The sequence below is a fragment of the Quercus lobata genome, chromosome 6 (genome assembly GCF_001633185.2).
Source record: "Quercus lobata isolate SW786 chromosome 6, ValleyOak3.0 Primary Assembly, whole genome shotgun sequence".
Classification (NCBI taxonomy): Eukaryota; Viridiplantae; Streptophyta; class Magnoliopsida; order Fagales; family Fagaceae; genus Quercus; species Quercus lobata.
The window spans coordinates 39,084,353-39,097,676 of NC_044909.1; the positions used below are offsets into that span (position 1 = coordinate 39,084,353).

General features: G+C 35.1%; 2 protein-coding genes across 2 annotated transcripts; both read right to left on the bottom strand.

Annotated features, from left to right (window-relative positions):
* Positions 1-1,664: 1,664 nt before the first annotated feature.
* LOC115993677 lies at positions 1,665-2,462 on the bottom strand. The gene has a single exon (XM_031117623.1). It carries the CDS (start codon positions 2,459-2,461, stop codon positions 1,910-1,912), a length of 552 nt encoding a protein of 183 aa, XP_030973483.1. The 5' UTR covers position 2,462; the 3' UTR covers positions 1,665-1,909.
* Positions 2,463-10,350: 7,888 nt separating this feature from the next.
* Positions 10,351-13,036, bottom strand: LOC115994978 (U-box domain-containing protein 30-like). The gene has a single exon (XM_031119354.1). The coding sequence runs from the start codon at positions 12,289-12,291 to the stop codon at positions 10,945-10,947; it is 1,347 nt and encodes a 448-aa protein (XP_030975214.1). The 5' UTR covers positions 12,292-13,036; the 3' UTR covers positions 10,351-10,944.
* Between the last annotated feature and the right edge of the window lie 288 nt (positions 13,037-13,324).

Below are 13,324 nucleotides of genomic sequence, written 5' to 3' on the forward strand. Positions count from 1 at the left end.
TCTTTAAAACCATCTCATAAAATAATTTTTCATGAAGAGAGTTCATTCTCGCTGCCGGAATTATTGAGGCTTGGGCTTTCTCATCTAGCTCCAATCTGTGATTGTATAGATTATACTATTAATTAATTATTAATCACTTTTGGTGGACCAAAGCTTCTTACAAAAACGTACCAAATAGTACGAAATATTTTAATAGTCAGATGGCGTGAAGAATTGTTCTTTTAATAATTTTTTATTAGTTTACCGACTGTCAATGGACATGCAGAACACGTGGGCGAACAGTTGAACTATTCTAGTCGTACTCGTACCTACCTTATTATGCAGGAACCCCTACTTAATCTGGTACAAATAGTAGACCACAGTAATTAGGCCATGTATTTGGACATTGATTAACGAGTAAGTCTAGAGGCATTAAAATTTTAGTTTATCCCAAAAAAATTCTAGAGACATGCATTAAAAGAATTTCACTATTAATTTCCTAGCCCCAACTAATAAGAGTATTCACGTTAAACATTCTTGTTTATTTTAATATAAGAATTTTTTTTTTAAATCTCCAATTTTCAAAAATACCAACATTGTCATATTATCTATTCTAAATTCTATTTTATTAAAATATCATTTAAAAAATTTTTTTTTTTTGACATACAAGTGATACAACTACTATTCACTTTATTACACTATTACTGTAATAATTTTACAAATTTAAACATTTTTACATTGATTAATGCCGGGCCTATACATACATATATGGGCTCACAAAAAATGCATGAAAATCCTTGGTCACACTATATGTGTTTCAATTTTATACTTCATCAATGACAAATAAAAATAATAAATGTGAAAGATTGAATTTTTTTTTTTTTATATGATATAATTTCTACTCTGACTTAATCTAAGTGTATATGTGTGTGAAACTCCTTCCTGAAGACTTGAACCTCAGCTCTTGCCTTCCACACCTCACATATATTTATACTTGTAGAGTGCCTATCGTACCAAGGATATGTGGTGGTAAAGATTGAATTTTTTTATTCCACAAGGATATGAACTCCAACTCAAATTGTAGGCCTACATGCATGAGGTGGCACTGTGGAAGAAGATAAGACTCTGTAAAAGTCTAGTGTTTAACGAGTGTAGTTAATTTCTCACTTTCTTGACATGCATCCATCCATTTGTATTAGAGTGCAACCAAGTCTAGTCTAGCATTGTCCTCAATTGAGTCTGAAAAAAAAGTTCATGGTTTGAATTTTGGGAAGAACACCAACGAAGACTACGGGTCACAAATTCTTTTCCGTACTCGTTAACACGCCCAATAATCTAAATGTGGAATGTTAGACCATCTATTGATTAGTCCTCGCTCAGTTTCCTTTAATTCGTGAGAATCACAACTGCAAGGAGCAAACGTCTAACTACGGCATTGAAAGTCCAGTTTTCTGTTTTAGATTATAGTGTGCTATGGTCAAAGAAGGATGAAAGTTCTCATAAGCCAATGAATTTCACCGTCATGTGCTTACTCTCTAATCAGCTAATAATGATGCAAGAAACTATATGAAAGTTCTCACACGCCAATGAATTTCACCTACATTCATGAATATTATATTGCTTCCAATGAATTTTAATATAAACAAAAATGTAGTACTAGTAAATAAAAAATGTAACTCTAGATTATCTTTGTCTTGGCTGAACAATATTTATATTATTGCTGGCAAAGAGAAGGTGAACGATAACGAGTTCAACCATATACATGATAAAAGAAAGAGGTTGTGATCGAAATTGTAATTTATGCATTGCAGCAAGAACAAAGGGACGTAAAACCAGATTGCTTTGTATATTAAAGCAGTGGAGTGACACTGGTATATATATATATAAAATATAATATATATATACACACAGAGTCTAAGTGAAAAAAGTACTAAAGAACCGTGCTTTGTTCCAAACTGGAAAGAGTTCCTGGACTCATAAGAGGGTAAGAACACCAATTAAGGGAAGAAGGCGACAGACTCATCCCAAGCGAAAACGCAGCCTCTTCACTATCAGATATTTTCTGGGGTTTCATTTCCCGAGATGTTAAGTCCTGGTACACTACTGCAGACAATGGTGGTTTCGATGTGGAATGGTGGAGTTGTGGAGGCACAGAAATGTTTCTGTTACACATTAATGGTTGAGTGGAATTGGCGACGTTGAGTGGTGGAGGCGCAACGCTTTGAAGACGCTGCTTAGACTGAAACTCGGTTGCACCAGTGAGCTTTTGAACAAGGTCCCTGAAGTTGATAGGGTCTACCTTGTATATTCTAGGTGGTGTTGGTGGAAGTGGAGCCACAGGCTTCTTCCATGGCTTTGTGGGTGTCTTTTTAACCGTATGGAGTGAAGAATTAAAGGGGTGTGGGAGTTTTGCACTCTTTGTTTCTTGAAATTTTTGTGACAGATAAGTGGATGAGGACGAAGAAGAAGAATAGGCTTCCATATTTGGTTTGTGAGAAAGAGAAATGAAAATGAATGAAAGTTCTACCTTCTATATATAGATGGTTTGAGGAAAGATTCAAGGCAAGTGAGCATGAGATAAATGAAAAGATTACGACTTTTGTGAAGCCCTTTGTGAAAAATTCAAACTTTGTTTTGTCTTCAGCCGTCGGCGGAATCTGCGATGACACACATACATGCAATGTGGTCGAACGCATGGGGTTTGACCCTCGTTTTTTTAATACATATACATATATGACCTTTCATAATTTCCTTTCTTTCTTTTTCTGATCTTTTATGTTCAGTCATATGTGCTCATTATTGAGAGGATTAATTAGTGTTTTTTAATTAGAGAAGCTTAATTAGTCAGCTAGCACATAGCAACTAGCCAACTAGGCATAAATAAATTCATTGTTTGATTAAATTAGTGTTCTTTGGGATTAAGAGAGGGGTATTCAGCATTGTTAATATATTTAATGGTAATTGGAGAAGGTGGTATCTGGTGGGGGTCACAACTAGCCGCCTCATATATAATTATTTGTGAGCAACTTAGTCGTCCTGCTTTTATGTGGCCCTACTTAGAACTCCTAGAAATGCCACACGCGCCCTTCTAAATTGCTGTTTTTATCTTTGACCAATTGGATTAGCTTCCCTTTTAATTTACTGCAAGATCTTAATGATTTTGATGGTTGAAGATACCATTTGGATTAGCTTTTCTTTGTATGAACATAAATAGTTATTTAAGACTGGATGCATTATTGTCTCTTTCTCGTATACGGTATACCTAATAACACAGGCATCAGTACTGTGTTCCAAATTTTCTACTAAATTGTCAATGAAGTGTATGGTATTGAATCTATAGATGAGTTTTTGGTTTCAAACTCCATCTGAAGTCTGAACTCAACCAAGACTTTTACAACTTGCCCTTTGCATCCTCTTAAGTCTTAATGGTTGATGTAACAGTTCGTGTGAGCATTTATGGAAGAATATTGTCATAATACTTTTTTTGTTTTTTGAGAAACAATATTGTCAAATACTTATGGCAGAGCAATTTGAAAAAAATGAAAAAGAGAGTTAATGCGAGAGTAGTTGTTGTTGCTCAACCTAAGGATAAACCAATCCTCATGACTTATGAGGCCTGCACACGCAATCTATTGCGATCGGGGATCAAGAAAAAGTGGGAATTAACTAGGAGAATTTTTACTTAGGAGTTTTAAGCTTATAAATGGTATTTGAAGGAAACTTAGAGACAGGTTTTGAGTCAACAAAGTGCAGCTGAATGCGCTCATGATTTCCTGAGAAACATATGGCGGCTTTTTTTGTGTGCCAACTATTCTGTTTTTGTTAAAAAAAATTTATTGTGAAACCCTCCTAACTTATTTAGTTATATAACACATTTTTGGAATTCAAATTTAGCAAACTCAATTTCAAGTGAAACTTGAGTCCCAAACATTATGACAAAAAATGCTATATAACTAAAAAAAAAATCAAGATAAGTCAAATTTGAGTTTGGCAAACTTGAGTTTCACTTAAAAAAATTCGAGTTTAGTAAACTTGAATTTTAAAAAGGTGCTACATAACTAAATAAGTTTAAACAAATTTTTTTGAATAAAATTTTTTGCAAAAACAAAATATTTGGCAAAAAATAAAAAGCCAACTTATAGCAGCAAAATCATGTTGTGAAAAATGAAAGCTAAAGAAATGAACTTATAAGTGTTACCATAGTTTAGACTTATACATCAACTACCCAATTGGAAAAATTCTTAGGTCCTCTATGGATAAATTGTGTTTACTTTTCTCACATTCATAATGGATCTCATCATGAATTTAATGAGTAAACTCTACTATGAATGTAAGAAAAATAAACACTATTCTCCATATTTCGAAAATACCAAACTATCACTTATACGCAATTGTATAGGATCTTGTAAAGTGCAATTATTTCTTAGTAAAAGCTCTGGCGTCAAAGCAATTATAAGCATTATTATTGTACTCTCAATATAGAGCTATCTTCTTTTCTTTTCTTTTCTTTTGGTGAGGACAGACTTAGATTTTTTCCGAAATAGGAAACTAAGAACTATCGGTCAAAATTTTGCACCCTTTTTCGTATGCATTTTTTCTTAGAGTTCTTTTTTTCTTCATTTTGTTTTTTTAAGGTTTGTGTTTTCTTTTCCGCCATACTGGTCAAAAATTTGCAACTTGATATTTTTTGATTTTTTTAAGGTACTGTTTATGTTTAACGTGCTAATATTGTGCAAGTTGCATGTCTCCCACGAGCTAATCAAGGAAGCGCGTGATTTACAGTGCCTGGCTTCTACCTCCCGTGAACGAATCACGAATCACGGTCACGTGCCCTATAGACTTTGCCTTTTATGTGGGGAATTTAATTAATTAATTAATTAATTTTTTTTAACCCAGAAAAAAAAAATTTCATAGAGTTCATCATTCATTAGTCATAACAGAGATTTTATGGGCTATGGAGGCCTGGATGGGCAATCCTGGGTTTATAGGGTTTAAGTTGGACTTTATGGGTTGGGCTTTAGACTGCTACTAACTCGACCCTATATTTTTAGCCCGTGGAGAATTCCCCTAATTAATGGCAGAGTCGCAGAGCCACATTTTGAATTTAAAATTTAATTTTTTTTTTTATAGTATTTGAATTTTAAATTTTTCATTCAAAAATTTGAGTTGGTTTCCCCAAAAAATATTGAATTAATGCAATGAATTTATACATATGCCAACTGAATCAAAAGCTCTTAGAGCAACCGCATTAGCTAGTGCAAAATTCCTATCTATCTTGCAAAAAAAAACTTAGGTTATGTTTGGTAACAGTTTTTGTTATCTATTTTTAAAAACTTGTTTTTGGAAATATAAAGAAAAAAAAATTCTTACATTTTTTAAATCAAAAACATGTTTGGTTAGTTGAAATTAAAAAGATAGTTTTTTTAAAGAAAAATAGAAAATACTAAAATATGTTATTACTAAGATTTGAACTCTAATACTAACTCATTAAATGAGATAGATTTATTAAATTAAATGCGTGTTTTCATTGATTTTTGAAAATTAGAAACTGAAAACAATATTTTGCATGTTTTCAATTTTCTTCACAAATTGAGTTTCAAGAACAGTTTTTGTTTTCTGTCCATTTTGAGTTGCCAAACAAGTTTTTTAGTTTCAAAAATAGAAAATTGTTTTTGGAAACAGAAAATAAGGAGAAAAAATAATTACCAAACATACCCTTCCTTTTTCTATTTTATTTAAATAATCATTTTCCTCATTTTTTTAATTATTTATCTCAAACTCTCTCTCTCCACTCACGCTTATCTGAAACTCTTCTCTCCATTCACGGTCTCTCACCAATTCAAGCACCAATACTCATCGATCCACAAGCGCCGATTTACAATCGCCAATCCACTCTTTCTGTCTTTGTTGGCGTGTCTGTGTGTGGGTGTGGTTGATTTTTTATTTTTGTGGTTGATTTTTGATTTTGTGTCTGTGGGAATGTCTGTATTAGAGTAAGAAGAAGATGATGAGGGAGAGAAGATGCGTTGTTTTTGCAGAGAGAGAGAGAGAGAGAGAGAGATATGAAATTAATAAAATATTAGTATGCAAAGCTACAATAACCGTGCATATATGCACGGTTATTGTAGTATTGTTATATATATGCATAATTTTACAAGTACTGATGTAAGTGTTTTTTTGGTTAAAATGTGCAAAATTAGCCATTTTTTGTATTTTGCATAATTTTACACTGATGTAGTTGCTCTTAAAAAACAATTAGCTTACGTAGTCCTTAAAAAAATTGTTATTTTTAATTTTTTTTATAGAAGTTTTCATTTTTATTAATTGTCCCTTTCTACATAGTTTTTTTGTTTTCTTTATGTGAACAAAAATCATTCATTATATTTTGATAAAATAATTGTTAATTATTTACTTTTTATTTTTTATTCTTTGCCCATATGAAGAGTAACCTAGACCATTTTAATATACTTATTAAAATTTAGAAAGATAATAATATGTCTTTTAGAGATATAACATCTAGATATATCATGTATGAATTTCGTTTAGGATGTGTTTTTTAATCTTTTCATATGTTCATGCACCTTAACAATTTTCTATATGCCATTGTATGGGGTCGGAGAACTTATGACCCGGCCCACTTTCCATTAAGACCCAGGACCCGTGTCGAGGATAATAGTTGTCAAGGACAAGTAGTAAAAGACCAAATAGTCTAGAGATGCAGTCGAGGATTACCCTGTTCTCGGCATCCCAAGACTTCAAAAGGAAGAGCGACATGTCGATAAAGGCAGCCTCCAAAGCGCCCTCAGAAGAAAAGGCGAGTAGAATGGGACTCATATGGGGGTACGAAGTGGGAGTGGTCCAAGGAAAAGACGTCACATCTGCATTGAATGCGCCCACAAACGTCCTAGCCATATTGATGAGAAAAGACTCCTAAACAGTGTGACTTCGGTTATTGCAACTAATAGAAAGTAGGAGGAGGCGGCTGATGGGATAGGTACTCGAATAGGTATCTGCCTGATCAACAGATGGAGGGTCAGGATCAATCGAAAAGGGTTATATAATGTAAAGGCTTATGCGCCAAAAAGGGGGCCGAAAACCAGGGTACCCAAAAAAGGGAGACGAAGAATAAGAAGATAAAACTTCATGGACAAGATCCACGGAGAACCTTAGCTCGTCTCTGTGCGTCCACCATGAGTTCCATGATTAACTACTGTCCAGTGATCAAGGCCTAGTCTTTCAAGCCCACGCTCTACAAATTATATTGTCTGGGCCTTCAACGTGCGAACTCAACATCATTTTGAGGTCGTTACAAATTGAGTCCTTACACATTGTATAGTTCATATTGTAAACTCATTTTTCTTTTATATATTTGCTTTTAATATGCTTTTTTTTTTCTTCTTCTTTCTTTTTTTTTTTTTTAAATTTTTTAAATTTTATTTTTTATAATCTTTTAATGTGCTGTTATGACTAACATTTTGCTCCCTTTCCTTTGATAGTTTTAGTTTTTCATTATGCAAGTAATGAATGCATGTGGGCTTTTATTTTTCAATTTTTTTCTTCATTGCTTCGAATTAATTATTTGTCTAATATCCAGTTTTAGATTGGGCGAAGTGGTAGTATAACACATTTCTATTTTGTAATGTAGCCTCTAAATATTTAGAATAAGAGATATATATTAGACTTATACTTATAATTTTTTTTCTTTATTTTTCTAAATTTTAATTAGGAAATAAAGTCGTGCATTTTCTTTTATTAGAGTGTATCCAGAAACAAATATAATTTTCAAATGCTTAATTATGAAATTTATTTGGAATTTTTCCTAATTTTTTCTATAATTAAATTAAGTGATGACCCCAATGCTAGGATCTCATAGGTCACCGGCTTCGAAAAAGTTTCACTTCCAACATGGTGGCCAGGGAACGAACCAGCTCTTTGAGCATGAATCACCCATCACCCAAAGTTATCTCCTCTCCCTTTTCGACTTGTTTGCTTCCTCACTTCATTGTTTAGTCTTGGTTTATGTCAGTGTTAAATTATCTTGCTTTGCCAGACAAATAAATTAAGTTCGCAAAGTTCTTATAGTTTTATTGAACATGTTAGTCTTGTCATTGCATAGTTAGTGTTTGTGGAAGCTGGATTGATTCAAAGAATCGAAAAATATATGAATGTTGTTAATTGTTATCGTGACTATTCACAAGGCGTATGATGTTCCTGATTCTGGTATGTTGTTATTAACCTTGCTAGAATCACTTGCTCAAACTTGCTGAATGCGTTTATCTGAATCTTGCAATAACTGGATCTGTCTATTTGTTTCTCTATGCATGGGAACGCCTCAATAACAGTCAAAAGAAAACTCAGCACAAGAGTTTCAAACCTCATCTTGACGTGTAGCAGCACAAAATTTAGAACATTCTTTCAGAAAAGCATCAACAATGAATGAGTTGGCAGCACGTAAGCTCAAGCTGTAGTGGCCAAGTTCAATTATGAACCAAAATTGTTTAAACTTAAACCCAGTCAGAGATGGGATTAGGAATTTGCTGAAAGAATAGGTTCCTGGGGATTGGGCCCGTGTCTATTTGGAGGGTGACAGCATTACAAGTACTGTGACAGAATCGAAGAAAGAAAAATATAGGAGCACTTTTTACCTACAATGTCTCATTCAATTGTCATGCAAAGGCATAAATTTACGCCATCAAAGATTCCCCAAATCGAATAAAGGGATCATATCAAGTTATCAACATCCTAATAAGCAATAAATAATAGCAAATGGTTTGAATATCCCTGATTCCCACATACTAATCACATGGTTGTCGAATGATCAATCATCAAATCATAACGCAACCTGGGTCCACTGATTTGACGGTTTTTTTGTCTCTTTATTAATTTTTTTTCAAATTTTGAGTGGTAGATTTTTTTTTTTTTTTTTAATTTTACATGATATAATTTTTACTATAATCTAATTTAAATATATATATGGGTATGAATCTCATTTTTAGAGACTTGAATTATGACTATTTTTTTCACACCTCACAAACATTCATACTTGAATAGTAGATTTTTTTTTTTTTGAAAGAAAGTTTCAACTAAACTAAGCCCAGATTGGAAAACTATTCCACAAAATGTATTATTGGTACATTGAAAAACTAATTTGAAAAACTATACGGAACAAATCTTCAAAGATTGGCCTTAAGCCACCTCAAATGGAAGAATGAGCTATATTAATATAAAAAGAAGAAAAATATTCTGGTCTGTGTGGCTTCAAAAATAAGAAAAAGAGCTGTTACACTGATATGGGCCTGGACTGTCATTCAAAGATTCCAACGTTAAGGATTCCTTTGCGTCAAGTTCTTTTTCAAACGCAAGCAACAAATTAGAGGGAAATCTTTTTTCAGATAGTGGGGAGTGAGAGAGAAAGGCAAAGGTTCTAACTTCTAACTTCCAACCAATTGAGGGAAAACTTAATTTACTGTTTCCCCATTAAATTAATGTGTATGATTAAAGTTAGAGAAGCAAATGGTGTAGGAAAGAATAGCACAATGAGCCAAAAGTGTCAAAACTTCAACTAGTGTTTTTGTCTCTGCTGTGGGGAGATTAAAGAGCCCAAAGGCCCCCACCCACCCATATCAAGGTTCAAGAAAAACCCCCTTGGAATACAGGAGATATATGCAATATATACCTCATTGAAAAATATCCACAAGAATATCTTCTAAAATCATGTTGTTGAAAACTACAAAAAAGCTCCTATTGATTGATTTTCATGTGTATCCTTTGAAATCTAGACAAAATGTCTCACATGTTTCTGCAGAAGCATATAGGTGGACTGGGAGGACTTCCCTCACAACTTGGAGTCACAAAATGAAGGCACATGCTATACCAGTTCAACACACTATTCAGTGAAAGGCAGCTCTCTCAGCTTTCTTTTCTTTCTTTTCCATTTAGCAGTGACCGAGCGAGAGGTAACAATGGGACCTGTCCTCAACCCTTCCCGCAACAGGATAAAAAGCAAGTACACCATGCAACTTGACGTCTAGTCATCTACAAAAATAGTAAATTCCAGCACACATAGTGATTGCCAAGAGCTGTATACCATCCATCTTTCGCTCTCTTTTAGCAGATTTGCTTACCAGAGAATCAGAGATGAACAATTTAACAAGACCAACATTTACAAGTAAAAGAAAAAGGAAAATTTTTAGTTTATATTGTATTTGCAAAGTAAGATTCGCATTGTAGTCATTTGTTTAGTTTATAATGTAAGACTTACATTACCAGTACAATGTAAACCTATAATTACCTAAAGAAAAAAGAGTTAATGGCTGAAATTAAAGACTTGTTCTATCACAGGTCAGAAACACAGCAGTGCAGAATAAGACCAAATGGAAATAAAAAGGTTGATATCATTGTACATGGAATAAAATTTGAAGGCCAAAGGCACTTCCAGTCTCTACACATGCGGGGTCAGAAGCAAAACTCCCACTAATTGCAAGGAAAATTGGAGGTCTCTAAGACCCTGAAGGGAAATACAAGGAAGCCATGGAGCAAAGCAACAACATAAGAATTACAATTGCAATTGCAAGCTCCAAAAATTTGCCACGATTTCTCCTCCCCTAACAAGTGTCTTATCCAACAACTGCATTTACTTTCTTACAATAGTGTACCCCCAATACAGATATTACATAGTTTTATAATTTTCTTGACGGGGTTTATTTGAAAACCATCGAGAGCACTGCCTACAAGGAGAACCCTGTACAGTGGTTGTTGCTGTCTACATACTTCTTCATTTATGTTGAATCAATTGTTGGAATTGAAATACTTCAATATGTACAGGAGAGCAAACATGTACCTCAAAACCCCACCGCATTTTTTGGGGTTCATCGGAGATCCATAGACTTAGATGTGGCAGGACCTTTACCTCCCTTGCCCCAAAGCTTCAAAGGGTGGTGGGTGATACAGAGTAACATTTTCCACTCATTGGATTGTTCTTGTAAGCTTGCACTTGGAGATGAAGATAGTATCCGAATAATTTAGACTGCACAGCTTCAAAAGCTCTGCAGACCGCTGCTTCAAGACAGGATTGCAACCACTTTGAATCACGAGGAGGAGCTTTGCCGCAAGACCCGCATCAACAGCAACTGAGGAACATTCTTCAGGGGCAAGTTTGCATACAGACCACAAGATTGACAAAGCATATTGGGTACAGCACTCTGAAACCCTCATTAATAGCCTCACCATATTTGGAATGGTATTCGAACACTCCTTCAAAGCTAATCTTCCCTCCTGTACAGTGGACAATGCATCCAAGATGAACAGGGCTGATTCCAAGCAATCAGGATCCAAAGCAGGCAACAATTCAACCAATTGAGGAACAGCCCCTAAGCTCACAATCAAGGCCCTCACTTCTTTATGGAGGCATATCGTCCTGAGGACCTTAAGTCCGGGCAAGACTCCATTTGAATGTCTCTTATCCTTCACCAGCCTCATCAAACCAACCAAGAGGCTATGACTTGAAACAACCTCTGACCTGAAATCCTTCTCTTCCATTAACATTTCGATCAATCGGGTACAATTGATTTTCGTCTCAATGCACCCTTCATTCAGAATATCCACCATTAACGAAATCTTCGCAGGCTGCATCAAGTTCGTTTTCGACTCTGAATCCAGGGTCAAATTCACAAGAATCCCAATGACTTCTGAACCAACAGCATGGGATGTAAATGGACCCAGTAATGATGAAATTACAGCAACCCCACCTTCATCAATCACTGTCTTCCTAGCAGTGGAATGAGCTGCCACAACTCGTTGAAGTTCCTTGAGGGCTTGAACTCTTGCTTGACCCTTCACCTTCTTTAGTGTCTCCAGAAGCTCCGACGCCCGTCCCTGTACATCTTCTGATTTCTTCTTCATGAGCAAATACTTCTGAGAAAACCAAGTGTAGATTAGATGGTAAAGAGTCCTATTGGGTGTAATGGATTCATCCCAAAGCTCTTGCATTGTGGTGGGGCAGGTGAAGTGCCCCAAACTGAACCATTTGAGAATGTTGGACCTCTCATAGGTTTGGCCCGTGCAAAGAGTCACAGGGTCTTGCATTGGTTCAAGGGAGATTGGGCAAATGAACACAGATGGAACCTCAGATAAGTCAAGCTCTTCAATCATCTTCTTCAGATCCAATTTCTCTACACCAGCTCCAACAACCCCACCACCAACCCCACCCAAAACCCCATCTTTGACAGCAGTGTCTAGATCTAGAACATGCCCATCTCCACCACCTTCATACCCAACAACCCCACCCCTCCTAGAGGGCTGAAACATAGGCATTTTCAGAATCCCCTTTTGAAACAGGAAAAAAAAATTAAAAACGAAACTAAATATACAAAACTCCCACCCAAAATCTCTGAACTAACAAGACCACTCTTCAAGGCACATTACACCTAGCTTGCACATGAGATGTGAAGAAAGGGAATAAATGAGAGAGTATAACCCTCAAAATTCCCTCTCATTGACAATCACAAGCAACAATACTCTCTTTATTGTGTACACACATACTCATATACAGTTCCTTTTCACTTTCCCTTATCTGATCTCTTTCTATGGTCAAAAGAATCATTACCATCATAACACACACTCACACACACACACAACACATCATAAACATACAATCAAACTTCTTTCACTTCTTGTTCAAGCTTCAAAAGGGTTCAATCAACAACCCTTTTACCGAATAAAGATGCGAAAGCCAACAAAAAGAAATTTAGACCACTCCCCAAAGACCAACAACAGTGCACTCTTACACAAAAACAAAAAAGACCACTGTATTTAAATCTAACAAGTAGTGTAGAAATTTAGAGGAAAAAATAAGTGAGACCCAGATCATAGAAACATGAAAATTGAGGAGCTTTGAGAAGAAAAATGAGAGAGGCCGTACCGCCAAAGTGAAAGAGAGAGAGAGAGATATAGAGAAAGGAAGAGAGAAAAGCCATTCCCTGGCAAAAAGGCTCCACCTCTACACTACACACTCTCACTCTTTGATGAGCCTTTACTCACTCTCTCTACTTCTACTACTACAACAACAAGCTCTTCTTTTTTGGCCTGTTTTGCTCAAAAAACCAATAACCCTTCACTAAAAAAATATATTATTATTACTATATTTTAAAAAAAAAATTACTACTACTATTATTTATTTATGTATTTATTTTTTTGAGAAACTTACTACTACTATTATTGTGTGTGCTAGATAGGAATCTTTTTACAGTCACAGTTAAAAATATATAGTAACTTTGAATAACGTGGGGATGACCGGGAACAACGGGTTGTAGCCGGTTAATAGACCCCTCGACCCGCGCACCACACG